We start from the raw sequence: 26,623 nt of genomic DNA on the forward strand, positions 1-26,623 counted from the left end.
TGGCAGGGGGGAGAAAATGATTGCCATGGGGACAGGCTCAGGGAAAACGGCTGCCCTCTGGGTGGGAAAATCTGAAATTTCCCACCTATATAGCAGTCACCCAAGCTTTACTACCCTCTTTCCCAAAAACTTTGGCGCAAAGTAGGTTTGTGGAAGATTGAAGAAAGCCAGGGAAATTCCGGCTGGTACACAACTGCATCACGATAGGCAAGAATATGGAAGCCAAAACCTCTTTCTGTTGTTTGCCGTCTGCAAGTGCCATTCAGAGGCACACTGCCTCTGTACATGGAAGTTCCATTTAACCGTCATAGCCACTGATGGACCTCTCCTCCCCCATGGTTTGATCTAATTGGCTTTTAAATCCATCTAAGCTAGTGGCCATTGAAACATGCTGTGGCAAAGAGTTCCACAAGGTAATTACAGCTTTAAACTCCTTCATTCTCTCTTTCCAGGATTTCCTAGGAATTGGAGTTCTGTAAGGAGTCTAAATAAGAACATAAGAGATGCCAATGTTGGATCAGGCCAAAGGCCCATCCAGTCCAACACTCTGTGTCACACAGTGGCCAGAAATACCAGTGCCATCAGGAGGTCCAGCAGTGGGGCCAGGACATTAGAAGCCCTCCCACTGTTGACCCCCCCAAGCACCAAGAAGACAGAGCATCACTTGCCCCAGAGCCCCTATCTATATCTTGTGGCTAATAGCCACTGATGGACCTCTGCTCCATATGCTTATCTAATTCCCTTTTGAAGCCATCCATGCTTGTAGCACCCACCACTTCCTGTGGCAGTGAATTCCATGTGTTAATCACTCTTTGGGTGAAGAATTCGGACAGCGCTGGCTCTTTGGCTTGGGAATGGAGATGAGCACCGCCCCCTAGAGTTGGATTCGGCTGGCTTTCGAGCAAGGGAAACCTTTACCTTTACCTTTTTAAGGAGTCTACTGGGGATCTCCAAGTCTCAGCTCCCCATATACTTTGTCGGAAGCCATGGTAAGCATTAAACCAGTATAAAACCAATATAGGTCCGCAGCGTGCACACACGTTCTAAGTGAACTGATGGGCAGGGAAGGGTCCTCACCTGGTCCTCCGTTAGCAGGATAAGGCGGGTCACGAGGATGTTGACTATATTGCCCAGACTTGAGTCCTGAAAAAGTTTAGCAACCTGACCTCCAGGAAACAAAAAAAGACCAGTGTTATAAAAAAGAGAGGGGCTTCACTGCAGGGTTGCCAGATCTCTGACCTGGAACTTCAGCATTTCAGACTTCTCCTTAGGGAGGGTCTGCAGGGGGGAAGGGTAAAACCTCGGGGGGGCGGGGCCAGAACCAAGGGGAAGGGGCAAGCTACGTTCTGCACGGTTTCAGAAGCTTTCCCATTTGGCAGCCACATCCAGTCCACTTAGGTGCCATTCTCTGTCCCACACAAGGAACCACTTGGCTCCGCCCCAACTTCATCAGGCTCCGCCCCTGATTGGCCAAACCCCGCCCCTTAAACCCCAGGTTCTACCTCTTGCATATTTGAGGCTGCGCTGCAAGAAAATCTGACAATCACATCTGTTCCACTGGGTGCCATTCTCTGTCGCCCACAAGGAATCACTTGGCTCCGCCCCAACTTCATCAGGCTCCGCCCCTGATGCCAGACTCCGCCCCTTAAACCCCAGGTTCTACCTCCTGCATATTTGAGGCTGCACTACAAGAAAATCTGACAATCACATCTGTTCCACTGGGTGACATTCTCTGTCCCCCACAAGGAACCACTTGGCTCCACCCCAACTTCATCAGGCTCCGCCCCTTGTCTGTCAAGCACCGCCCCTCAGGCCCTCCTGCCCCCCTACATCTCGGGTGGGCTGCTTTACTTCAACTCCACCTGTATGGATATGACAAAACGCAAGAAGCATATACACAGCGTCAGATCCAAGTTGACCTTTGAGCACATGTGTAAAACGGTCACATCTTAAAGGAACAGGCACAAATGAGACTACCCAAAGCAGGAGACCATGAGCAAGGGCAGGCTGGTCCCAATGAGGAATTTTAAAGCTGGGAGTCGGGGGTGTGTGTCACATCTCGGTTGTAACACTTACAATATTCATGATGGCCAAGATGTACTGCTCGATGTCCCGCCGGCCGTGATAGCCCACCATCATCTTGTCGGCCACCACGAGGGTCTCCACGTAACGCTCCGTGCTGACCGACCGCTTCAGGGGCAGCTGACCTCTCTGCGTAAGGTTGCCCAGCGGCTTCAGAGGGGAGGGCTTCAGTGTCCGCAGCCACCACGGCCGACCTTTCCATGGCTTCTCGTCTGAGGGACAAGATGGTGGTGAGGGGAAGAGATTGGATTTATACCCCACCCTTCATTACCCAAAGGAGTCTCAGAGCGGCTTACAATCTCCTTTCCCTTCCCCTCCCCACAACAGACACCCTGTGAGGTAGGTGGGGCTGAGAGAGCTCTTTCCAGAACTGCTCGTGAGAGAACAGCTCTGAGAGAACTTGTGACTGACCCAAGGTCACACCAGCAGATGCATGTGGAGAAGTGGGGAATCAAACCTGGTTCTCCCAGATTAGAGTCCTCCTCACCCCTAACCACTATGCCAAACTGACTCTGTGTTTATTCCAATTTATTTTGTTCGACATCATTTATTTATTTTGTTTCCGTGCAAATAACTCACGCTCAACTCAAGCCCCCTCCCAAGCCTCCACCTGTAAACTCCACTGTTTGGCTGTCCAGAAGCTATTTTGAACACGATGGAATAAATATTGGCCCAGGAAAAAGGAATAAAATCAGCCATCGCTCAGAAGCTGTGGGCAACCTCAGACAACCGTTGACCAGTTGGGAGTGATGGTTCCAGGGCGAGAGTCCTGGCCTTCCTCACCAGTTCCTTTCTCCATTCTTATAGTCAATGATAAGGGCACTACTTGCTGGCCCAAGTGGACAAGTAAGGAGGCACAGTAGGGAATCCTATTGGCATTGGACCCTTGATAGCTGTGTGACGATTCTGACCCGACGTCTGCTCTGCCCAGCGGGGAGCCTCCGGGTCACATTTAGGGAGATTCCCGGAGATTTGGAAGAGAAGAAGAAGGAGAAGGAGAAGGAGAAAGAGGAGAAGAGGAGGAGGAGATTGGATTTATACCCCGCCCTTCACTACCCAAAGGAGTCTCAGAGTGGCTTACAAACTCCTTCCCCTTCCTCTCCCCACAACAGACACCCTGTGAGGTAGGTGGGGCTGAGAGAGCTCTTTTGAGAACTGCTCTTTTTCAAGAACAGCTCTGACAGAACTATGGCTTGCCCCAGGTCATCCAGCAGGTGCAAGTGGAGGAGTGGGGAATCAAATTCCCGGAGATTTGGAAGAGAAGAAGGAGAAGGAGAAAGAGGAAGAGGAGAAGAGGAGGAGGAGATTGGATTTATCCCCCGCCCTTCACTACCCAAAGGAGTCTCAGAGCGGCTTACAAACTCCTTTCCCTCCCCCGCCCCACAACAGACACCCTGGGAGGTAAAAGAAGAAGAGGAGATTGGATTTATCCCCCGCCCTTCACTACCCAAAGGAGTCTCAGAGCGGCTTACAAACTCCTTTCCCTTCCCCTACCCACAACAGACACCCTGCGAGGTAGGTGGGGCTGAGAGAGCTCTTTTGAGAACTGCTCTTTTTCAAGAACAGCTGTGCCAGAACTATGGCTTGCCCCAGGGCATCCAGCAGGTGCAAGTGGAGGAGTGGGGAATCAAATTCCCGGAGATTTGGAAGAGAAGAAGGAGAAGGAGAAAGAGGAAGAGGAGAAGAGGAGGAGGAGATTGGATTTATCCCCCGCCCTTCACTACCCAAAGGAGTCTCAGAGCGGCTTACAAACTCCTTTCCCTTCCCCTACCCACAACAGACACCCTGCGAGGTAGGTGGGGCTGAGAGAGCTCTTTTGAGAACTGCTCTTTTTCAAGAACAGCTGTGCCAGAACTATGGCTTGCCCCAGGGCATCCAGCAGGTGCAAGTGGAGGAGTGGGGAATCAAATTCCCGGAGATTTGGAAGAGAAGAAGGAGAAGGAGAAAGAGGAAGAGGAGAAGAGGAGGAGGAGATTGGATTTATCCCCCGCCCTTCACTACCCAAAGGAGTCTCAGAGCGGCTTACAAACTCCTTTCCCTTCCCCTACCCACAACAGACACCCTGCGAGGTAGGTGGGGCTGAGAGAGCTCTTTTGAGAACTGCTCTTTTTCAAGAACAGCTGTGCCAGAACTATGGCTTGCCCCAGGGCATCCAGCAGGTGCAAGTGGAGGAGTGGGGAATCAAATTCCCGGAGATTTGGAAGAGAAGAAGGAGAAGGAGAAAGAGGAAGAGGAGAAGAGGAGGAGGAGATTGGATTTATCCCCCGCCCTTCACTACCCAAAGGAGTCTCAGAGCGGCTTACAAACTCCTTTCCCTTCCCCTACCCACAACAGACACCCTGCGAGGTAGGTGGGGCTGAGAGAGCTCTTTTGAGAACTGCTCTTTTTCAAGAACAGCTGTGCCAGAACTATGGCTTGCCCCAGGGCATCCAGCAGGTGCAAGTGGAGGAGTGGGGAATCAAATTCCCGGAGATTTGGAAGAGAAGAAGGAGAAGGAGAAAGAGGAAGAGGAGAAGAGGAGGAGGAGATTGGATTTATCCCCCGCCCTTCACTACCCAAAGGAGTCTCAGAGCGGCTTACAAACTCCTTTCCCTTCCCCTACCCACAACAGACACCCTGCGAGGTAGGTGGGGCTGAGAGAGCTCTTTTGAGAACTGCTCTTTTTCAAGAACAGCTGTGCCAGAACTATGGCTTGCCCCAGGGCATCCAGCAGGTGCAAGTGGAGGAGTGGGGAATCAAATTCCCGGAGATTTGGAAGAGAAGAAGGAGAAGGAGAAAGAGGAAGAGGAGAAGAGGAGGAGGAGATTGGATTTATCCCCCGCCCTTCACTACCCAAAGGAGTCTCAGAGCGGCTTACAAACTCCTTTCCCTTCCCCTACCCACAACAGACACCCTGCGAGGTAGGTGGGGCTGAGAGAGCTCTTTTGAGAACTGCTCTTTTTCAAGAACAGCTGTGCCAGAACTATGGCTTGCCCCAGGGCATCCAGCAGGTGCAAGTGGAGGAGTGGGGAATCAAATTCCCGGAGATTTGGAAGAGAAGAAGGAGAAGGAGAAAGAGGAAGAGGAGAAGAGGAGGAGGAGATTGGATTTATCCCCCGCCCTTCACTACCCAAAGGAGTCTCAGAGCGGCTTACAAACTCCTTTCCCTTCCCCTACCCACAACAGACACCCTGCGAGGTAGGTGGGGCTGAGAGAGCTCTTTTGAGAACTGCTCTTTTTCAAGAACAGCTGTGCCAGAACTATGGCTTGCCCCAGGGCATCCAGCAGGTGCAAGTGGAGGAGTGGGGAATCAAATTCCCGGAGATTTGGAAGAGAAGAAGGAGAAGGAGAAAGAGGAAGAGGAGAAGAGGAGGAGGAGATTGGATTTATCCCCCGCCCTTCACTACCCAAAGGAGTCTCAGAGCGGCTTACAAACTCCTTTCCCTTCCCCTACCCACAACAGACACCCTGCGAGGTAGGTGGGGCTGAGAGAGCTCTTTTGAGAACTGCTCTTTTTCAAGAACAGCTGTGCCAGAACTATGGCTTGCCCCAGGGCATCCAGCAGGTGCAAGTGGAGGAGTGGGGAATCAAATTCCCGGAGATTTGGAAGAGAAGAAGGAGAAGGAGAAAGAGGAAGAGGAGAAGAGGAGGAGGAGATTGGATTTATCCCCCGCCCTTCACTACCCAAAGGAGTCTCAGAGCGGCTTACAAACTCCTTTCCCTTCCCCTACCCACAACAGACACCCTGCGAGGTAGGTGGGGCTGAGAGAGCTCTTTTGAGAACTGCTCTTTTTCAAGAACAGCTGTGCCAGAACTATGGCTTGCCCCAGGGCATCCAGCAGGTGCAAGTGGAGGAGTGGGGAATCAAATTCCCGGAGATTTGGAAGAGAAGAAGGAGAAGGAGAAAGAGGAAGAGGAGAAGAGGAGGAGGAGATTGGATTTATCCCCCGCCCTTCACTACCCAAAGGAGTCTCAGAGCGGCTTACAAACTCCTTTCCCTTCCCCTACCCACAACAGACACCCTGCGAGGTAGGTGGGGCTGAGAGAGCTCTTTTGAGAACTGCTCTTTTTCAAGAACAGCTGTGCCAGAACTATGGCTTGCCCCAGGGCATCCAGCAGGTGCAAGTGGAGGAGTGGGGAATCAAATTCCCGGAGATTTGGAAGAGAAGAAGGAGAAGGAGAAAGAGGAAGAGGAGAAGAGGAGGAGGAGATTGGATTTATCCCCCGCCCTTCACTACCCAAAGGAGTCTCAGAGCGGCTTACAAACTCCTTTCCCTTCCCCTACCCACAACAGACACCCTGCGAGGTAGGTGGGGCTGAGAGAGCTCTTTTGAGAACTGCTCTTTTTCAAGAACAGCTGTGCCAGAACTATGGCTTGCCCCAGGGCATCCAGCAGGTGCAAGTGGAGGAGTGGGGAATCAAGCCCGGTTCTCCCAGGTTAGAGTCCGCGCACTTAACCACTACACCAAACTGGAGGAGGGGGAAACCACACATGCCACCCTGAAGTCCATAAAAAAGGAAGATGACGACAAAAAAGAACAGGAAGTCAAAGAAGAAGATGAAGATGATGAAGAAGACAAAGATGAACACAAAGAGGACGAAGAACAAGAAGACGAGGACGAAGAAGACAAAGACGGAGAAGAGGAGGAGGAGGAGATTGGATTTATACCCCACCCTTCACTTGGAGTCTATGAGCGGTTTACAAACTTCTTCCCTTCCCCTCCCCACAACAGACACCCTGTGAGGTAGGTGGGACTGAGAGAGCTCTGAGAGAACTGCTCTTGAGAGAACAGCTCTGAGAGAACTGGGCTTTCCCAAGGTCTCCAAGCAGCTGTGTGTGGAGGAGTGGGGAATCAAACCTGGTTCTCCCAGATTAGAGTCCACTGCTCTTAACTAATACACCAAACTGGCATAAGAAAGTAGAAAGTGATTAGGTGAAGTGCATCACATCTATACCCACTGTTCTTGCTTCTGCATGTCAGACCTTTTGTTAAAAACATAAGGTAACCAAATGACCTCAGAAAGCTTACCAGCAGATATCAAAAACTCCCCGTTGCTGTCCAACTACGGTAGCTACCAGCGTTCAAAGCTAGACTGCCTCTGAATATGGAAATTACACTTAACCATCATGGCTACTGATGGGCATTTTGACCACAGACTTGTCTAATCCTGTATTAATGACATTGGAACCAGTGTTGAGTTGGTGTGAGCTAGCTGTTGAGTTGGTGTGAGCTAGTTGGTGTGAGCTAGCTCACAATTTTTTAGCCTCCATCTCACATATTTTTGTCTTAGCTCAGGAAGGATGGCTCCAGAGCAAACTAATTCATGCAGGGCCCAATTGCTCACTCACAACTTTAATGCCAGTAGCTCACACAGCAGAATTTTTGCTCATAAGACTCCACAGTAGCTACTGCTATATCCTGCGGTAGAGAGTTCCACAAGTTATTCATTCAGTGATCTAAGAGGTACTTTATTCTGTCTAGAATTTGCTGCCCAACCGTAGATGAGAATAAGTCCCTGAGAACTGCCTTTAGGACCAAAGAGCCCAAAGATCAACAGCCGGCCCAAACTGTGTACAGTAGGGAAGCAAAATACCATGAGGACTGGAAACCTTCATTTTAAAGGCTGAGATTCTCAGGAAAACTGGCTCAGTGCTTGTATGGAATAGCGACAAATTCACCGCCATGGTGCGTACCTAACACACCACATGCGACATCCGTGTGAGGGAGTTGGAGAGATGACCGTCTGTATACCACGTGGGGACTTCCTTCGCTTTCATGCCTGCCACTGATGTTGGCACCAGCGTTTAGCGGTTCAATGAAATACTCCTCGTCCTCAGCTATTATCACACCATGCTGGAACAAGGAGAGAAAATGAACACATGCATTGGTTGGAAAAAAAAATTATACACGGATTAGCTACCAATACGTGCGACCCATTTTTCCAACCGTGGCAGGTCTTTTCCGAAAAGTCAGTCTGCCCCTCTGACCAAAGAATCCCGAGCTCTCAAAACACAAGAGTCTGAAAATCACTGACTCGGGTGATGGGCTGTAATTTCAAGCCCTGCCCTGCTCAAAACACTCTGAAAGCTTTAAAGAAGAGGAAGCAATAATCCTTTGCAAGCCATGCTATGTCTGAGCGGGTTTTTTTGCCTTGACAAGGTCTCCCCCCAGAAAAAAAAAACATTAATTTCCTCCCTGAATTAAAGGAGGAAAGAATTAGACTCAGTGGAAGAAGTTATCCACGGAAGGTCTGCCGTACCTGTTTTTGTGGGGGAAACTTGCTTTTTAAATAAAAAGAAATAGGTTATGTAAACATCTCTCTGGGATGACTGAAGTATACAATCCAATCTCATTTCTTCCAGTGGCTGGGGGTGGGGTGGGGTGGGGTAGTCTCAAATATTTAGATAATTAGAGGGTCATCTGAGGACAGCGGTGCTGGCTCAAGGATTTTCTGGCTGACGTGAGAGCATCTCTGTGGGATCATCTGCTTCCTGCAGAGAAGTGGGGGTAGGTGGGGGAGCAGGACACAAAGACACATCAGAGCCAGCCACGCTACAAAGAACACACAAACTCAATCTAACCAGAACGCGCATGACAGAGTCCACCACAACACTGCAGGAAATTGGTGCGTCTATGTCACATTTGCGCAAGGAGCCAACTTATGAACGGAATCCACTATGACATTACAGGAAACGGGTGCGTCTATGTCACATTTGCGCAAGGAGCCAACTTATGAATGGAATCCACTACGACATTACAGGAAATCGGTGCGTTTATGTCACATTTGCACTAGGAGCCAGCTTACGAACTTCTCAGGTTTTACCCACGTGTCTCCAAGCCTGTTTTCGCAGCCATTAGGAATTAAAGATTTCCTTACATATTTTTTTTTAAAATATTCTCAGGATGCTGCATTCTACACAGCTCTGGTGAGAGATTATCTACAGAAAGATCTGGGTGGTTCCCCCCCCTCCCCCCCCCACACTTCCTTCCTTTCAAAGAGAAGATGGTCTGGAAGGGAAATCACAGCTTGTGGTGTATATACTTATCTCCCTAGCTTTTTTTGTTGTTAACCTCTGGCAAGCAGGTCTGACCAGTTTTTGGGTCCCCTCCCAAACCGGCAACATTTTTCTGATTAGATCCAAACATGAGACAAAACAGGGTTTGCACAAGGAGCGCCCGAGCCTGTTTTCTGAAATCAAAAACCCTGTTATTTCTCTTGCTCCCCCAAACCCACCCAAATTTCCAGCATGCTTATGAGTGGTCCAGCTGCTTGGAGCTCCCCCAGTTTGTCCACACACACCCCACCACCACACCAACCAGCACTGAATCAGTTTTGTGTGTCCCTAGTTTCAAAGCCCTGGAAGGGGGTGGTGTTGATAGCCCTGCGGTGGATTTCCTCTGTGCACGAAACCCTTGTTGCTCTTGGCCGGGCGCCCTCATTCCAAGCACAAGTGAGGTACTGTGAGGTTAGCCTGGCTGGACGACAGGCAAAATGTCAAGCATCGGCCTGTGGAACCGGCTGGGTGGAAAAGAGGTCACTTTTTGGCTCGTGGCACAGCACTGGGAGGGAGTGAAGGTGCAGAGACCACGGCCTCCTGATCCCGTTGGTATTCCCCTCCCCTTCTTCGCCTCACACGTTTATCACTCGGCTGTTTATCCGATTACGGCAGAAGACAGCCAGGATTTGCAGAATTATGCATTTTAATTGCAGGCCGAAACTGATGGCTGAAAGTTGTCTGATTCAATGCCTGCCCATTCCCAAATTACAATTTCGTTTCTCCCTTGTGAGACATGGGCGTCTTTGTCCTCCACACTGGCTTCTCCTTCCCTGAGCCAGTGTGGTGGAGTCGCTAAGGCATCAGACTAAGATCTGGGTTCAAAACCCCACTTTGCCATGAAGCACTGCGAGTGACCTTGGGCCGGTCACTCTCCACCTCACAACCTAATCTACCTAACATGGCTTACGTGAGGGCAAATATGAAGAGGGAAACCACACCGACTATCTGAGCACTGCTCCAGAAGATAGGACAAAATCTAAACATTTCTCTGTCGAATTACACATGAATTGAACTAAAATGGCATGAAAGAAACAAGAAAAATGAAAACGGCAGATTGCAACAACAGAGAACCAGCAGGAAGGGAGAAATCAGTTCAATGGCTTTCCAGCCTCAAATCAGCTATCTCTTAAGAAATGCTGATAAGATTTCCGGTCTGTGGATCAGCAATGGCGGTCGTTCTCCCCGGAACTCGGGGGAGCGGCTCGCACACCAGCGGTATGGAGGGGTGCTACCTCAAGTAGCACTCACACGGAGCCTTTGTGATAGGCTCCAGGCCAGAGGGCTTTTGATGGGCAGCCTCTTCGATGGCTCAATGCCAGAGAATTGAGGCGCCTACCGCTGTGCGCCCGTGGGGCACAAGCTGATTCGACTGGGACAAGCGCTGGAGATCGAGCGGAAAAGCGATTACTGCAAGCGAGGTCAGAGAAATGACCAACAATGAACGTGAGTTCAAAATAAGCGGAATAATTTAAAAGCGAACTCCCCCCCCAGTGGGAAAAGCAGGGCGCAAAGAAGGACACCTCTTATGCGAATGGACAGATAAGCGAAATGAAGGGGCAGGGGGGGAAACAAGCAGCAATCTTGTTGTGAGAGACTTACTTGAGCGCTGACACTGAGGCGACGATTTTTTGAGCCCATGAGAAGCGGTTTGGAATTGTAAACAATCTTATAAAATGGCGGCCTCACAAAGAAAGTTTAAAACAAAACTGGCGGGTAGTGGAAATGTTAGTGGATATGCTCAAGCCGGTGATGGAGCAACTTGATGGTATTAACCAGCAACTGACTTCCTTGAATCAAAACTTCGCATCCCAGCAGCGCCAACTGGCAGAGACGGAGAAGAACAGGGAGCATGCGACCGAGAGAATTAAAGAGATAGACACCACAAATAAGAAAATGAAGAAAAGAATGGGGGAAGTTGAAGCAAAACAAAACTTCCAAGAAAACCGTTTGCTACAGCTACAAATGGAAAAAGCCAATATGATTCTCAGATTCCAGGGAGTGCCTGAATCAGAAAAGAAGGATCTGAGGAAGCTTCTCAGCGAGATCATCGCCCCAGCAATAGGCTCAACAGCAGATGAACTAGTAAAAGAGATGGAGACTGCCTATAGGGCATACTCCAATTATATTTTTTAAAAATAGCCTGCCTAGAGAATTGTGGTCAGATTCTCAAGAAGACAGACCAGAGATGTTATTTTAAAAGCGACTTCAGCAACTCCACTGAAATTGGAGAATACAAACATTAAAACTTTAAAAGACATTCCATTTGAAATTCGCCAAAAGAGGAAAAGCTATAAGGACTTAAATTTCTTTTCTTCAAACCAATGGAATTTCATACAGGTGGGTGATCCCAGAGGGTGTCAAATTTAAAATCAATGACAAAAGAGAAAAGATTGACTCCATTTTTAAAGCCAAAGAATTTTTGAGACGTCAGTTGGGATCGAAGGAAGAATCCAAAGAGGAAGAATCGAAATCAAGTGACTCTGCTGCCTCTGGAACGGATGAAGACTCTGCTGTAGAAATGGATGCAGGCGCAATGAAAGCTACATATGATTTCAGAGACAGAAAACCGAAGTAAAGGCAGAAGGACTCTGAAAATGGCCTTTTGAAGCAAATAACAAGATGCTCAGAATGTTCTCTCACAATAACTAATATACGAACATTGAAGCCGAGACAAACAAGAACTCTACAAGTATATTGTTGTACTAACACTTTTATTAATAACACACAGATTAACACGGATATGGTCTCCTCCTCTTGGGTTTTTAGTATAGTGTGGTTATCTTTCCTTTATCCTTAGATGTAGTCCCCTTTCCTCATATTTTCTTTGTAGTTTGGTAGTCTAATATAAAAATAATAAAAATATCCCTCCAGGGATTTCAAAAAAAAGAAAAAAAAGAAACGCTGATACGTCTAGCTCAAGACGATAGGACGGTCCAGTCTCCCCCCTACCCAAGCAGGAAACAGAGATTTGGAGGTATTAAATACTAGAATGATTTCAGGAAGGAACTTCTGGAGACTTCAGGAAAAGCTTCTTTGACCCAGCCTGAAATAGTCAGTGGGTGGGGAAAAGAGATGATAAAACTCCTGGGAGCAAGAAGGTGGGGCTCTTGTGTGCTGATTCCATCGAAGCAGAGAAAACACTTAACTGGGGTCTGGAGGAGGCAACCATTGCCATGTACTGACCTGAAGGAAGCTTGAAGGTAATGGTGCTTCTGTAAACATCTAGTTACTTTCTAAGCTAAGGAGCCTACCTTATATTTAACAACAGATAGAGCATGTCTAGAGGGACAGAGGAATTGCATTTTACCCTTTTCTTTTGAATCCCTCGCTCCATCTAGTGCTGTGCTAAACGTATGCTTGCGAATATTTTCTTTTTAATCAATGCTTTATAGCTTTGGATCCTGGTAGTGGTACTCTGTGCCACATAGACCTCCACCATCTTGGACACGCTATTTTAAAAGGAGCGCCAGGAGAAAGGGGACGGCAGTCAGTTGGCAAGTGGCTACTCTGCTAGTGGTGTACAAGGCACCACTGAGTTGTGGGAGACACAGAGGCAAGGCCTCAGAACGTGTAAGGGAAGCTGAGAGTCCTGACCCTCCCCGTGGGCAATTCCTACAAAGGTCAGGTGGTGGCAGTGATTGAACTGATAGGGAGAAAAGCCTCTCCAGGTGTTCAGAAAACCTAGGCGGGCATGGTGGAACAGGCCATGCAGGCCAGACCAAGACTGTTCCACCACAATCCCCAATAATTTGCTTAATATATATTTGAACTATTTTGTACGTGCGTCTTAACCATGTATTCTGAGATTGCTTCCAACATTGACATTCAACAAGTTATTTTAAAAGTACAAAAACACCAATTCATGCCATTATCAGCCTCGACAGCAATTAAAAATATCTCTTATCAAATGTTGAATCATTTATAGTCAAGAAACAAGAGGGAGGGGGAAATCCACACACATAAATCAACTAAAAATGCCAGAGAAAGATCTGGAGCCTAAGAAATACAAGCTGTGTGCCAGACAAACAGCTGTGGGATAGAAATTCCATACTGGGGCTCCAACACCAAGAAGGCTCTGTCTCTAGTGATCACCAGGGCTATTTTTGGGCAGGAACGCACAGGAACAGAGTTCCGGCTGGCTCCCAAGTTGGCCACGCCCAGCAGGAACTCATTAGCATAATAGGCCACACCCAACAGCAGACACTCATTAGGATTGGCTACATTAGGGGTGTGTGGCCTAACATGCAAAGGAGTTCCTGCTACAAAAAAAGGCCCTGGGTTTTGACGACAAACAAGGTAAACAGAATAACAAGCAAAAGGTGGATGTGGCTGGATGACCACACCTCTGGTAACATGGGGGTGCGGCCTAATGTGCTAATGAGCTGTGCTGTCAGGGGTGTGGCCTAATGTGCTAATGAATTTCTGCTGTTGGGTGTGGCCTGTTATGCTAATGAGTTCCTGCTGGGCTTTTTCTACAAAAAGAGGCTGATCACCCATCTCACCTCTGATGGTGGGGGACACACACAAAAAACAAAGGCTCTGTAGAAGATCTTACTTGTCAGGCAGTAGGCTCACAAGGGCATAAGTGATCCTAATCTATCTGGCACTTTCAACGCTATGATCCCTGAACAGCTGGGATCGTGTAAGGAGAAAGCAGAAGTCCAGTTATAATTAAGAATGGCACCAAAACAGAAGTGGGGTGGGGTAACAAAGAATCAATATTTGAGGGTGAAAATTTAGCACAATTCTACTTCTGATGCCAACAGCAGCTGGGGGGATCTCTACCACAGACTTCCCAAAACCTCCCTGCCACAATCCCAGAGAAAAGCAGCACACTCACCAAACCGTTACAGTTACTGATGGCCACTTTCGAGTTCAGATACTGGTCTTGCAAGTGACCGGCATAGTGGCAGTCTTCATGGAAGTCGTGTTGCTGGTCGATTCCATCCCGTTTCCAGTACTCCACCTGGAAATGTTCCCCGAGCAGGTTGGCACGCAGGGTCAAGTTGAGGACAAACTGAATCCTGTGGGCTGAAACTTTGTAAAAGACCTGCTGTTCTGGTAGATCGTATGGTGAGGCATCTGGACTGCGCCGAGACCTCCGTTTCCACCTGTTCTTCATGTCAAAGGTCAGAAAGTCACCGTTTTGATCCACCTGGACGGGGAAGGCGATTTCATAGTGGTCGAGGCTGGAGAGGAACTCCTCTGCAAGAGGGGGAAAAGAGGGATGTTGCCAAATTGTTTTAGCTTGAAAATCCGGCTACTGACATGGGGCTCTTCCCACTCAATACGAAACGAAGGCTAAACACTTTTTATTTAACCTAAAAAAGATAAGCTAGGTGCCAACCAAACTGGTGCAGGAAGGTGATTCTTGACTTGAAGAAAAGTCTTGTAAAACGGCAGACCTGAAATGCAGGTTACCAGACAAGAATACCTCTAACCAGGGGTCATTTCCTTCAGGAGCGCACAGGAACGGAGCTCCGGCAGTAAAGAGCCCATGGGGCGGGCACATGTAACAAGCCCCACCCCCTGCTCCCAGCAGCCCTCAGTCAGAGCAAAAAGCAGCCAGGTAAATTGTAGAGCCCTCCCGGTCCAAAACAGTCCAGTGGCACCTTTAAGACCAAGTTTTATTCAGGTACCAGCTCTCCCTCCTCTGTGAGGACAGATCTGCACGTCCCCCATCCCCCCCAATAGCTAGGAATTCAAAATAGTCCAGTGGAGCCTGAGCAGTGGGTTTTGCCTTCTGACACATTTCTGGTGATGTCAGGGGGGTGGCATATGCAAATAAGTTATGCTAATGAGCTCCTGCACCTCTTTTTCTATGAAATGAACCCTGCCTCTAACTCACACACTTTTCGCAGCAATGAAAAGGAATCCTGGTTGTGGTGGATGTTAGCAGAATGAAGCTGGAGAGGTGTCCTCACTGAGGGCTAACAACTTGAGACCTGGCCAGCAGAAAGCACCGAGCACCAACTGCAGTTTTCAGGTCGTTCTGCCTCCTGTATATTACCAATGCGCGGGGTCACTGCTAAAAAAGTAATTTTAATATGACTGTTCCCAGATTTGGCTGGTGAACCAACATACCTAAGTGCAAGTGTGCATCTTTGTGCAATCATAGGCATCATCACATCCACGCTAAAGATGCTGAGGCCTGACTATGCCCCGTGTTACTGCTGCCTGTCCCTTTTTATCTAAGGACACATGAAAAGATACCCTTCTTCATTCCTGATGTTTCTGTATGCTCCCTTTTCATTTCTGGTCGCTCAGCGCAAGGGTCTCTCTCTCTCTTGCTCCAAACCACCACGGACGAAGGAGGGAACCTCTGAGGTAAACTTGTCCTTGACAAGAATTTTGATATTGGAGTGAAGCTGGGATAAGCATTGGTCCTCAGCAGGGGTCATTTCCTGCAGGAGCGCACAGGAGCGGACCTCCGGCAGTAAAGAGCCCAGGGGGCGGGCACATGCAACAAGCCCCACCCCCTGCTCCCAGCAGCCCTCAGTCAGAGCAAGAAGCAGTAAGGTAAGTTGCACAGCTCCCCCCGTCCCCTCCCGGTCCAAAACAGTCCAGTGGCACCTTTAAGACCAAGTTTTATTCAGGTACAAGCTCTCCCTCCTCTGCGAGGACAGATCTGCAGGTTCCCCCCCCCATAGGTAGCAATCCAAAAGAATCCAGTGGAGCCTGAGCAGTGGGTGTTGCCTTCTGACACACTTCTGGTGATGTCAGGGGGTGTGGCATATGCAAATATGTTATGCGAATGAGTTACGCTAATGAGCTCCTGCACCTCTTTTTCTACGAAATGACCCCTGGTCCTCAGCCCTAACCCTATCCCTAACCCACACTTTTTATGCTTCATGTATTTTTACATTTTTTTATATTTCATGTATTTTTACATGAATGATTGTTTTATTGTTGTTTTATCCTGCTTTTATCTTTTTAGCTTGGCATATGTGCCTCATTTGTTACCCGCCCTGAGCCCATTGGGGAGGGCAGGGTATAAATTTAATAATAAATAAAATAAAAATAAATAAATAAAAACAAATATAACCCTAACACACTTTTTCTGCTCTGTTTTGGCTCAGACAACCCACTTGTTAAAAAGATGTCCCAGTTATGTCCCAATGGCTAGATATGACTTCCCAGACTGAGGTTGTAAATTTCTGCATCTTTTTCTGAAGTAGCCCTAACCACTGCCAGTTTAAAGTTTAAAATCTTCACATTTTAGTGCTTTGTCTGAGGGAAAACTCCCCTTCAATGTATGAAGCAAAATCTTTAAGCATTATCCCTGGAGAGTTTAGACCCCCTACTTTGATTCTCTCTTATCTTGTTCTAGCTTTTGTTCATGCCACAAATCTTCACATTTCAGCTTATCCCTCTCAAAACTTAATTTCTCTGCCTCAAGTCTAAATTTCTCTGTTTCTATTTCTATCTGCTGCTCCCTCTCAAACTCCGATTTATTTTCTTCAGCTCTAATTCTTATTTCCTCGAGTCTAAGCTGCTCTGCTTCCGTTTTAATTTTCTTTTTTTTAATTCCAGAGCTCTTAAATCTATTTTGCTCTTTCAGAATCTCTGTGTACTCCGGGGATGTAGAAGGTACCTCAAAACTTAATGGAGTTCCTACTTTACCAATCCCCAATGCCCAGTGATCTATTAGACAGACCCTAAGGATCTCAACAGTTTTTCTTTTATGAGGGATTTTCAATTCTACACACTTTTCTATTACACTGTCTTTCTTCATTCCTAGAAACGCTGCCATTTCTCCTTTTCTTGCGTCTGTGTTCTTCCCAAGAATCTGAAAATTATCTATTTTCTTTCCTCAAATGTATATTCCCCAGCGGACCCTCTAAACCAGTGGTTCTCAACCTTCCCAATGCCACGACCCTTTAATACAGTTCCTCATGTTATGGTGACCCCCAACCATAAAATTATTTTCGTTGCTACTTCATAACTGTAATTTTGCTACTGTTATGAATCGTAATGTAAATATCTGGTATGCAGGATGTATTTTCATTGTTACAAATTTTCCGATGGTCTTAGGCGACCCCTGTGAAAGGGTCGTTCGACCCCCAAAGGGGTCGCGACCAATGTTCCCTCTAAGCTGTGGAGTCTTGTGAGCAAAAATTCTACTTTGTGAGCTACTGGCATTAAAGTTGTGAGCGAACTGTTTGGCTACTGCATACATTCGTTTGCTTTGGAGCCATCCTTCCTGAGCTAAGACCAAAATGTGTGAGCCGGAGGCTAAAAAACTGTGAGCTAGCTCACACTAACTCAGCTTAGAGGGAACACTGGTCGCGACCCACAGGTTGAGAACCACTGCTCTAAACTGTGCATGTGAGCGGCCACTCATGAACAGAGGAAGCCCCGCTCAGCAGCACTATGGAGCCACGCAGGGTCTTGCACTGCCCGTTGCCCATTTTAAGATAATGGCAGTTATATTCGGCTCAGGATGTAAGGTGCTCCGCTCAGTGGGGGGGGGGGGGTTAGAGCGGGAACACCCTTTTGGAATTCTCTCAATTTGCTCTCCACAGAACAATACCCCGTCAAATCAACATTCCTCAGAGTTGCTATCCCCTCAAGCCGATAACCCACCACTAAAGCCAATGCCAGTAAAATTTTTGCTCTTTTTCTGTGTGACCCCTTTAGGTGTAACCTCTGTAAAAGCCTCTGTAAAAGGTGGCGTGTGTTATGCCGCCTCCTTGGCTTCTTTATTTGCACTGCCACCAAAGTCTTAGTTGGACCCAAACAACAGGATTGGGTTAGTTGTACATGGCAAAATGACATAGCAGTCAGCACATGAGCGTGGCTCTGAGGCAAAAGGGGATCCTTTACTCCAAAATAAACAGTTGTGTTTTTAAACACAGAGTTTATTTGTAACAGCCTAACAGTTTCGGTATGGCTAATAAGGTTAATGGTTTCTGATAGGCACATAAGCGTAATGGTTCCATAAATAGGCCTAACCACACAGGCTTATTTCTCACGTGCTGCTTAGGCCAATAACTTCCACACGGCTTAACTTCCCAACTTGCCACCCAGACGAATAACTTCCACAGATTTATTTTCTTCGCTTGCCATTTAGGAAAAATGACTTCAACGCAGACTTATTTTCTTCACTTGCCACTTAGACTAATGTCAAATAATAACAAAGAGGAAGATAATATAAGAACACAAGAAGTGTGACCCACGATACTTGCAGGGGGGGGGAGTATTCCCCACAGCTCCCAGCCTACAGAAGCAGGAGGAGCTCCGCAGGAGAAGGAAGTGGCAGCAGGTGAGCCCAGCAGGCGGACCCATCAGGCCCACAAAGCCTTCTTCCCCCCTCCCCTGGCACCAGCGAGGCCTGAGTGGCTAACAGCCGCCGCCCCCCAGTGGAATCGGCGGCAAGGCCTGAGGCCCACCAAGCCTTCTCTCTCACTGTGACTGTCACCTTAGATCATCTGGATCTAACAGCAAGGCATGACATGCTGTCATCTTGCCTATACCAACAGAGTGCAGCAGGCGGGCCCATTAGGCCTGCCAAGCCTTCTCCCTCCTCCCCCCCCTTCCCCAGCACTGACGGTGAGGCCCGAGTCGCTCACAGCTGCCGGCCTGCCAAGCCTTCTTCCCCCCACCCAGCAGTGGCGGCGAGGCCTGTGTGGCCCACAGCTGCTTGCCGCCAAGCCTTCTCCCGCACCCCCCTCCCCAGTGGCGGCGGTCGTAGCGAGGCCTGAGTGGCCCATAGCCGCCGGACCGCCAATCCTACTCCCGCCCCCCCTGCCAGGGGCAAGATAGTTGCCAGGGTGTTCTCTGCGCATGCGCAGGGAACGCTTTTTTGCTTTGGGGGGGTATTTAAGTATCCCCTGTATAGTTTTTTTAGACTTTTCAGATTTTTCTGCACACCTAGGGATTTCCCCAAGTGTGCAGGAAAATCTCTCTGCCCCCCAAGTGCCCCCGATGTGTGGATTTAGATATCCGCACAGAGGAGGCCTCTTGGCTAATAGTATATAGATAAGAGAAGCCATGTTGGATCAGGCCAATAGTCCATCTAGTCCAACACTCTTGTGTCAGCCAGTGGCCAAAACCCAGGTGCCATCACGAGGTCCACCAGCGGGGCCAGAACTCCAGAAGCCCTCCTGCTGTGCATCCCAAGCACCGAGAATACAGAACATCACTGCCCCAGACAGAGGGTTCCATCAATGTTTATCCAAGCCCCTCTTGAAACTGTGCTTGTAGCTGCCACCACTTCCTGCGGCAGTGAATTCCACGTGTTAATTACTCTTTGGGTGAAGAAGTATTTTCTTTCATCTGTTCTAAGCCTACTGCTCATTAATTTCATTGAGTGCCCACAAGTTCTTGTACTGTGTGAGAGAAAAGTACTTCTTTCTCTACCTTCTGTATCCCATGGATAATTTTGTAAACCTCTATCCTGTCACCCCTCAGTTATCATTTCTCCAAGCCAAAGAGCCCTAAACTCTTTAACCTTTCTTCATAGGGAAGGTGTTCCACCCCCTTAATCATTTTAGTTGCCCTTTTCTGCACTTTTCCCAATGCTATAGTATCTTTTTTTGAGGTGCGCTGAACAGAACTGTACACGGTATTCCACACAGAGATTTCTTGCACAGCACTCTACGCACCTCACGCAAGCTCCTTCCCTCCATACACACACTGCTTAGCACTAACTCTCCCACTAAAAACTCTCTCCGAACAACCCAGTCCCCTCCACCCGCAGGGTATACTACCATCCGATCATAGCACACTTCAGTCTCCTGCCCAATCCCCCTTTTTCACTCTACAGCCCTACATTTTAGATCACAGCAACATACTTTGAAAACCTTAAAACACAGAAACAAAATTTGAGCTGCGGTGGCTCAAGTGGTTAAGACGCTGAACTGCAGGCTGTGGAAGGTCGGTAGTTCAGCAGTTCGAGACCCGGGTGTGCCGCATGACGGAGTGAGCTCCCGTCTCTAGTTCCAGCTCCTGCCAACCTAGCAGTTCGAAAGCAAGAAATTGCAAGTAGATAAATCGGTACCACTTCGGTGGGAAGGGAACAGCGTTCCGTGCGCCTTGGTGTTTAGTCATGCCGGCCGCATGACCACGGAAACGTCTTCGGACAGCGCTGGCTCTTTGGCTTTGAAACGGAGATGAGCACCGCAACCCTGCTTTCGAGCAAGGGAACCTTTACCTTTTAACATACATTGAAAACCTTCAAACACAGAAACAAAACACACACACGGCATTTACATGGCAAAACACCCCACTGTTCAACAGTACCTTGTGACTGGAATGTGTAGCCAGGGAAGTTGCCCATCACCACGGCAGAGATGAGAGTCCAGGTCAGAAGTCTCCAGGCTGTTGCCATCATCATGAGTGGCAATACTTCTTGCTGTGCGGGCAGTTCTGGACCTGACTAAGAGGATCTGCCCCACCATTTCTCTCTCTGAACCACCGCTTATTCTAAGAGAGGAGTCCCTGGTTCCCTGGTGGCCATCCTCGGCCACGCGGCGTGCTCCTGAAGGCAGCGACGATGGCGCAGATGTCGTGGTATGTGGAAGCAGGCCCTCGTACCTCAGCATGTGCTGGCGCACAGCAACATTGCTCTGTCAGAGAGAAGAGGGAAAGAGGATGTATAAGAGAACGTCCTTGGGAGATGCAGTTTGCCTAGAGGCCCAGCCACGCAAGAAGGAACACTGCAACTGCTAGCCCTCTCCATAAGTGGAGTGCTTTTCTATCAGCAGTGCAGCCAGGGCTATTTTTGGGCAGGAACGCACAGGAACGGAGTTCCGGCTGGCTTCCGAGTTGGCCACACCCAGCAGGAACACAGTAGCATAATAGGCCACACCCAACAGCAGAGACTCATTAGGATTGGCTACAATTAGGGGTGTGTGGCCTAACATGCAAAGGAGTTCCTGCTACAAAAAAGCCCTGGGTTTGGACAACAAACAAGGTAAACAGAATAAGAAGCAAAAGGTGGGTGTGGCTGGATGAGCACACTTCTGGTAACATGGGGGTGTGGCCTAATATGCCAATGAGTTTCTGCTGTTGGGTGTGGCCTATTATGCTAATGAGTTCCTGCTGGGCTTCTTCTACAAAAAAAGCCCTGTGCCGCAACCCTGTTCAGACAGCTGTGCACATGGGCGCATGGCCAGCAGCAGGTTTTTATGGGACCCTCCCACTCTAGCGTCTTCTTCCTCCCAAACTGTGGCCACCATTCCTCCACCCGGTTGCAGCTCTGCTTTTCCACCGATACAGATATCTTCCCACACGCCCTATCGGCGGAAGCGGAGTGTAGCCTCTTCAGACTCCTGCGACTGGCCACACAACCTGAGCATGTGCAAGTGGGCATTGCCCATACCACCACAATGCTGCTTCAGACCAACAGGCCATCCAGTTTCCTATGACGGCTGTTCAGATGCCCCAAGGGCATAGAGGCCCAAGCTTCCACAAACTTATATCAGACGTGTATTGCATCACTAATGGCCCACGCTGGCCCTCTCACTTGAACTCATGAAGCTGCCTTATACTGAACCAGACCCTGGGTCCATCGAGGTCAGTACTGTCTACTCAGACTGGCAGTGGCTCTCCAGGGTCTTAGCAGAGGTTCTTTCACACCACTGGTCCTTTGAACTAGAGATGCCGGGGACTGAACCTAGAATCTTCTGCATGCCAAGCAGATGCTCTACCACCAGGGGTCATTTCCTGCAGGAGCGCACAGGAGCGGAGCTCCGGCAGTAAAGAGCCCAGGGGGCGGGCACACGCAACAAGCCCCACCCCCTGCTCCCAGCAGCCCTCAGTCAGAGCAAGAAGCAGCCAGGTAAGCTGCAGAGCCCCTCCTCCCTCCGGTTCAAAACAGTCCAGTGGCACCTTTAAGACCAAGTTTTATTCAGGTACAAGCTCTCCCTCCTCTGCGAGGGCAGATCTGCACGTTCCCCCCCCGCCCAATAGCTAGCAATCCAAAACAGTACAGTGGAGCCTGAGTGGTGGGTGTTGCCTTCTGACACACTTCCGGTAATGTCAGGGGGTGTGGCATATTCAAATAAGTTATGCTAATGAGTTATGCGAATGAGCTCCTGCACCTCTTTTTCTACAAAATGAATAAAAAAGAGAGGGGGGGGGGGGGGGGGAAGCGAGGCTATTTGCTCTGTAGGAATTTGACCCACAGTTACGCGATCACAAGTCCCTGGGAGCTGCGGAGGCAGCCCGTCACTGCGTGATCAGATGCAACCGCAGGTGAATCGGGTGAGGGTTTTTCCCGCGTGTTTCCGGTGCGCTTCAACGGGGGATCAATGATTCGCATCTCCGCACTGAGCGCTCCCTATGCAGTGTGTGATGATGTGCATACCGAAACGGGGGGAAAAACAGCGGCATGAAGTCGGGATGGCCCGATCAGACCATCCCAACGCCATGAGAGCGCGCTGGCGCGATCACACAGGGGAAAGTCTGTTCCTGGCTTGTAGCAAACCCATTTGCCTACCGGACTTTCCCTGGTGTCTTTTTACTCCGCTTCTGCGGTGGAGCAAAATGGGTTGCCGATGGGTGCGGGGCGCTTCCCAGATGTTTGCGTCTGATCGCTCCCTTTTAATCCTCCTGGTATTTGCGCCTATGGCGCAGCTAATTGTGCATGTGATTGCGACCTAAATCTCCCTTTAAAGCTACTTAAGCGACTGTCCACTGCTATATCCCATAGCAGCAGGGCTCTTTTTGTAGAAAAAGCCCAGCAGGAACTCATTAGCATAATAGGCCACACCCAACAGCAGGAACCCATTAGCCTATTAAGCCACACCCCTGACAGCACAGCTCATTAGCACATTCGGCCGCACCCCCATGTTACCAGAAGTGTGGTCATCCAGCCACACCCACCTTTTGCTTGTTATTCTGTTTACCTTGTTTGTGGTCAAAACCAGGGCTTTTTTTGTAGCAGGAACTCCTTTGCATGTTAGGCTACACACCCCTAATGTAGCCAATCCTAATGAGTTCCTGCAGTTGGGTGTGGCCTATTATGCTAATGAGTTCCTGCTGGGCGTGGCCAACTCGGGAGCCAGCCGGAACTCCGTTCCTGTGCGTTCCTGCCCAAGAATAGCCCTGCATAGCAGTGAGTTCCACAGGGTACTGGAGAGAAAGACAGAATCCATCTTGGGGGAATGATTTTCTGAAGACATTGAGGCCTCAGCTACTAAATTCTGGCTAACTCACAACAAGTCCCCAGCAGAGATCTGGATTTCCTCTGGATTTCCAGCTATTCATCCTTTCCTCCTCCCGCCCCTTTCCTACGACTTCCTGTTACTCTTCAGCAACTCCACAGGCCCTGCTGATGGCCTCCCATTACCCTCGCAACCAACTTTAACTCTTCCCCCTACACCCTCAGTCCCACATCCTTATCCAGTTACAGGCCTGGTGCAAACTGAAGACCACAATTCTCCCCTCCCCCAGCAAACCTAGAAAGTGTTTGAGTCTTTCTAAAAAAATAAGAGGAACTGTTGATACTAAACACAACTCAAAAAACCAGACAAACAAACAAACAGCTTTCAAACGGCTAGCGTTGGTCGTGGGACGCGACTGTTCCTAATTTCGCCACTGAGTCTGGAGAGAACTTTTGGCTTGGGATCCAGCTGGAGAGGATGATAATGCAAAGCATATGGGGTTTTGATTTGGCCCAAGGGGTGCCTCATTTATTGCAGAGAGAATAAGGAAAAAATGCTGCAGGAAAGCAAAGGGCTGGGGGGGGAGAGAAACTCTCCTGTTTCCAAGCTGATGTTTGCAGACGGCGAGCTCCGCTCTGATTTATAAAAAGGAATGAAGAAAAGACCAAGGACACTTTGCCTTCCCCCCACCCCTTCCCTTGCAGGGCTCTTGAGTATTGATAACAGTTATTTGAAACATTTTAACCCACTTCTCTCCCTACCAAGTGGAGTCTCAAGGTGACTTCCAAACTCCTGGAAATTTGGGGAGGACAGGGACTTCAGTGGAATACAGCGTCATAGAGTCCGTCCTCCAAAACATCCATTTTCTCCCAGGGAACTGATCTCTGTAGTCTGGAGATGGGCTGTAATTCCAGGGGAACCCCAGGTCCCACCTGGAGGCTGGCCTTGCTAGTCTCTGGGAAGGTGTTCCAAAGAACGGGCGCCAAAGGCGAGAAGGAACTCAGCTCAAGCAGTGGCACATCTAATGAATTCTACGAACTGGGCAAAAGAAAGCCCTAGGAAGAGGGAGCTGGCACAAAGGCTCTGACCAATGCTTCCTCTAAGCTGTGGAGTCTTGTGAGCAAAAATTCCACTTTGTGAGCCCTCCTTCCCGAGCGAAGACAAAAATGTGTGAGCCGGAGGCTCAAAAAAAGAGTGAGCTAGCTCAGGCTGACTCAGCTTAGAGGGAACACTGGCTCTGACCAAGAGAGACGGTCCTTTATCCATGTCTTCAACAGCTACCCAGAAGACAAAACTTTGCAATAGATGAATTTATACCGAACCCAGAAAGAAACCCATCAGGCCATTTTAGGATGGGCTGACCCACACTGATGACCAGTGTTCCCTCTAAGCTGAGTTAGTGTGAGCTAGCTCACAGTTTTTTAGCCTCCGGCTCACACATTTTTGTCCTAGCTCAAGAAGGAGGGCTCCAGTGCAAACTAATTTATGCAGTAACCAAATTGCTTGCTCACAACCTTAATGCCAGTCGCTCAAAGTAGGTGGCGCAGGGAGTAACAGCACCTGCAGTAACATCTATAGCGAACAGCCATAATGGCTGTTCGAATCCCCACCGCGGCCGGAGTGAGCTACCGGCCCCAGTCCCAGCTCCCGCCAACCCAGCGGCTCGAAAGTAATTGCAAGTAGAGAAATGGGTACCTGCCTTAGAGGCGGGGGGCACCCTCCTCCTGGTTCCGTGCCAGCAGGGTTGATGGCGACGATGGCAGTAAGAGAAGCGGCGGCGGCGAGGAAGAACAATGGCGGCATCTGGCGGACCGTAGGAGCGACGATGACATCGGATCGAGGCGGGACCGGATGACGCAACTGCGGAGCGACGCAGCGCGGCTGGAGCCCGAAGGGGCGAGTAGCCGGGAACGCCGCAGTCCAGGAGCAGTGCGCATCAACGGTGGGTCCATCTGCAGCCCGCTGATGGTCGCCGCTCGCCGGAATGCCGAATGTAAATAAAAAAAAATAAAAAAAAATAAATTTTTGCTCACAAGACTCCACAGCTTAGAGGGAACGTTGCTGATGACTTAGAAGAAAACACTGGGAGTAGATTTCAATTTTCGCAGCCGTGCCAAGAATCCCCATTTCAATTCTGTCTTCTCCTTTCACGCAGATGTGTTTCTTTCCTTATGTACCATTTGTCGTTTCCTCACATACAATTAAAGCACGCACATTTCAACGCTATTTGCATGTTAATATTTGCACGTCCGTGCGCCTTGGTGTTTAGTCATGCCGGCCACATGACCACGGAAACGTCTTCGGACAGCGCTGGCTCTTCGGCTTTGAAGCGGAGATGGGCACCGCAACCCTAGAGTCGGATTCGACTGGCTTTCGAGCAAGGGAACCTTTACCTTTACCTTTTCTGCTAGCATTAGATATGTGGGCCAAAGGTGTCCATATCGATTCTATGATGGAAATCCACTATAAAGGCTGCACGTGCAACACAAACAAATGTACAGAAATGGTGATGAGAAGAGAACTGAAACCATCAAGTGATTGCTTGCCTCTGATATTTACCTTCCCCCCCCCCTTCCCCAGGAAAGATGGACGGCCCAGGCTAGCCCGATCTGGTCAGATCTCAGAAGCTAAGCAGGGTCGGCCCTGGCTAGAATTTGGATGGGAGACCTTCACGGAATACCAGGGTCGTAATGCAGAGGCAGGCAATGGCAAACCACCTCTAGATGTTCCTGGGGTCGCCGCAAGTGAGCTGTGACTTGACAGGACTGTCCACTTCCAGGAAACAGAGGTAGGCTCTTCTCATGGTTCCTTTAGATTCTTTTCATTGGTTTTTTTACAATAAACAGATTTTAGTAACATTACATTCAAAGTGTCATATATGATTACCAATAGAGTTGTCTTAATAATTAAAAAACCAGTGTTATTACATATTAACAAGATAGCAAGTTCAGCGAGCATAACAACAGTTGCGTGGAATATTTAACTAGATTCGCTAGCTAGATGATAGTGGGCAAGGGTTTCTCTCATTCATGCAGAACCAATTTGCAATTTGCACTTTAATATATCTAGACTCTTCTCATGGTTAAAGGTGTGCTACAATTGTGCAGACACCGACTGCAAAGCTAACCAAGGCCATCAACTATTAAAAAAAAAAAAACGCCAGCAACAATTGTGCAGTGTCTCACGATACACTTTTAAATGTTTAACATGCCACGGTCGCCAATACCGTCCACCGATGGAGCCACAATGAACTTCCATCCTTGAGACCCGCACCCAGGGAGGCGGCGTGTCAAAAATCTTCCATGCGGCTCCCGAGCCACTGAGTGACCATCACCGTGCTAGACTTTACGTTATTTCGCTTTGATCACGAGAAAACCTTGTCACAATCTGA

General features: G+C 48.9%; 1 protein-coding gene across 1 annotated transcript in view; it reads right to left on the reverse strand.

Annotated features, from left to right (window-relative positions):
* ADAMTS10 (ADAM metallopeptidase with thrombospondin type 1 motif 10) overlaps positions 1-20,565 on the reverse strand; it is a 57,910-nt gene extending 37,345 nt beyond the window's left edge. The window contains exons 1-5 of the mRNA XM_015414760.1: positions 20,366-20,565; positions 13,962-14,326; positions 7,757-7,916; positions 2,077-2,294; positions 1,078-1,161 (exon numbers count right to left, since the gene is read on the reverse strand). Of these exons, the coding sequence (XP_015270246.1) occupies positions 1,078-1,161; positions 2,077-2,294; positions 7,757-7,916; positions 13,962-14,326; positions 20,366-20,459 (921 nt within the window). The 5' untranslated portion in view covers positions 20,460-20,565. The remainder of the gene's footprint in view (positions 1-1,077; positions 1,162-2,076; positions 2,295-7,756; positions 7,917-13,961; positions 14,327-20,365) is intronic.
* Positions 20,566-26,623: the final 6,058 nt, after the last annotated feature.

Source organism: Gekko japonicus, unplaced genomic scaffold, assembly GCF_001447785.1.
Source record: "Gekko japonicus isolate JY-2015 unplaced genomic scaffold, Gekko_japonicus_V1.1 scaffold1612, whole genome shotgun sequence".
Taxonomy (NCBI): Eukaryota; Metazoa; Chordata; class Lepidosauria; order Squamata; family Gekkonidae; genus Gekko; species Gekko japonicus.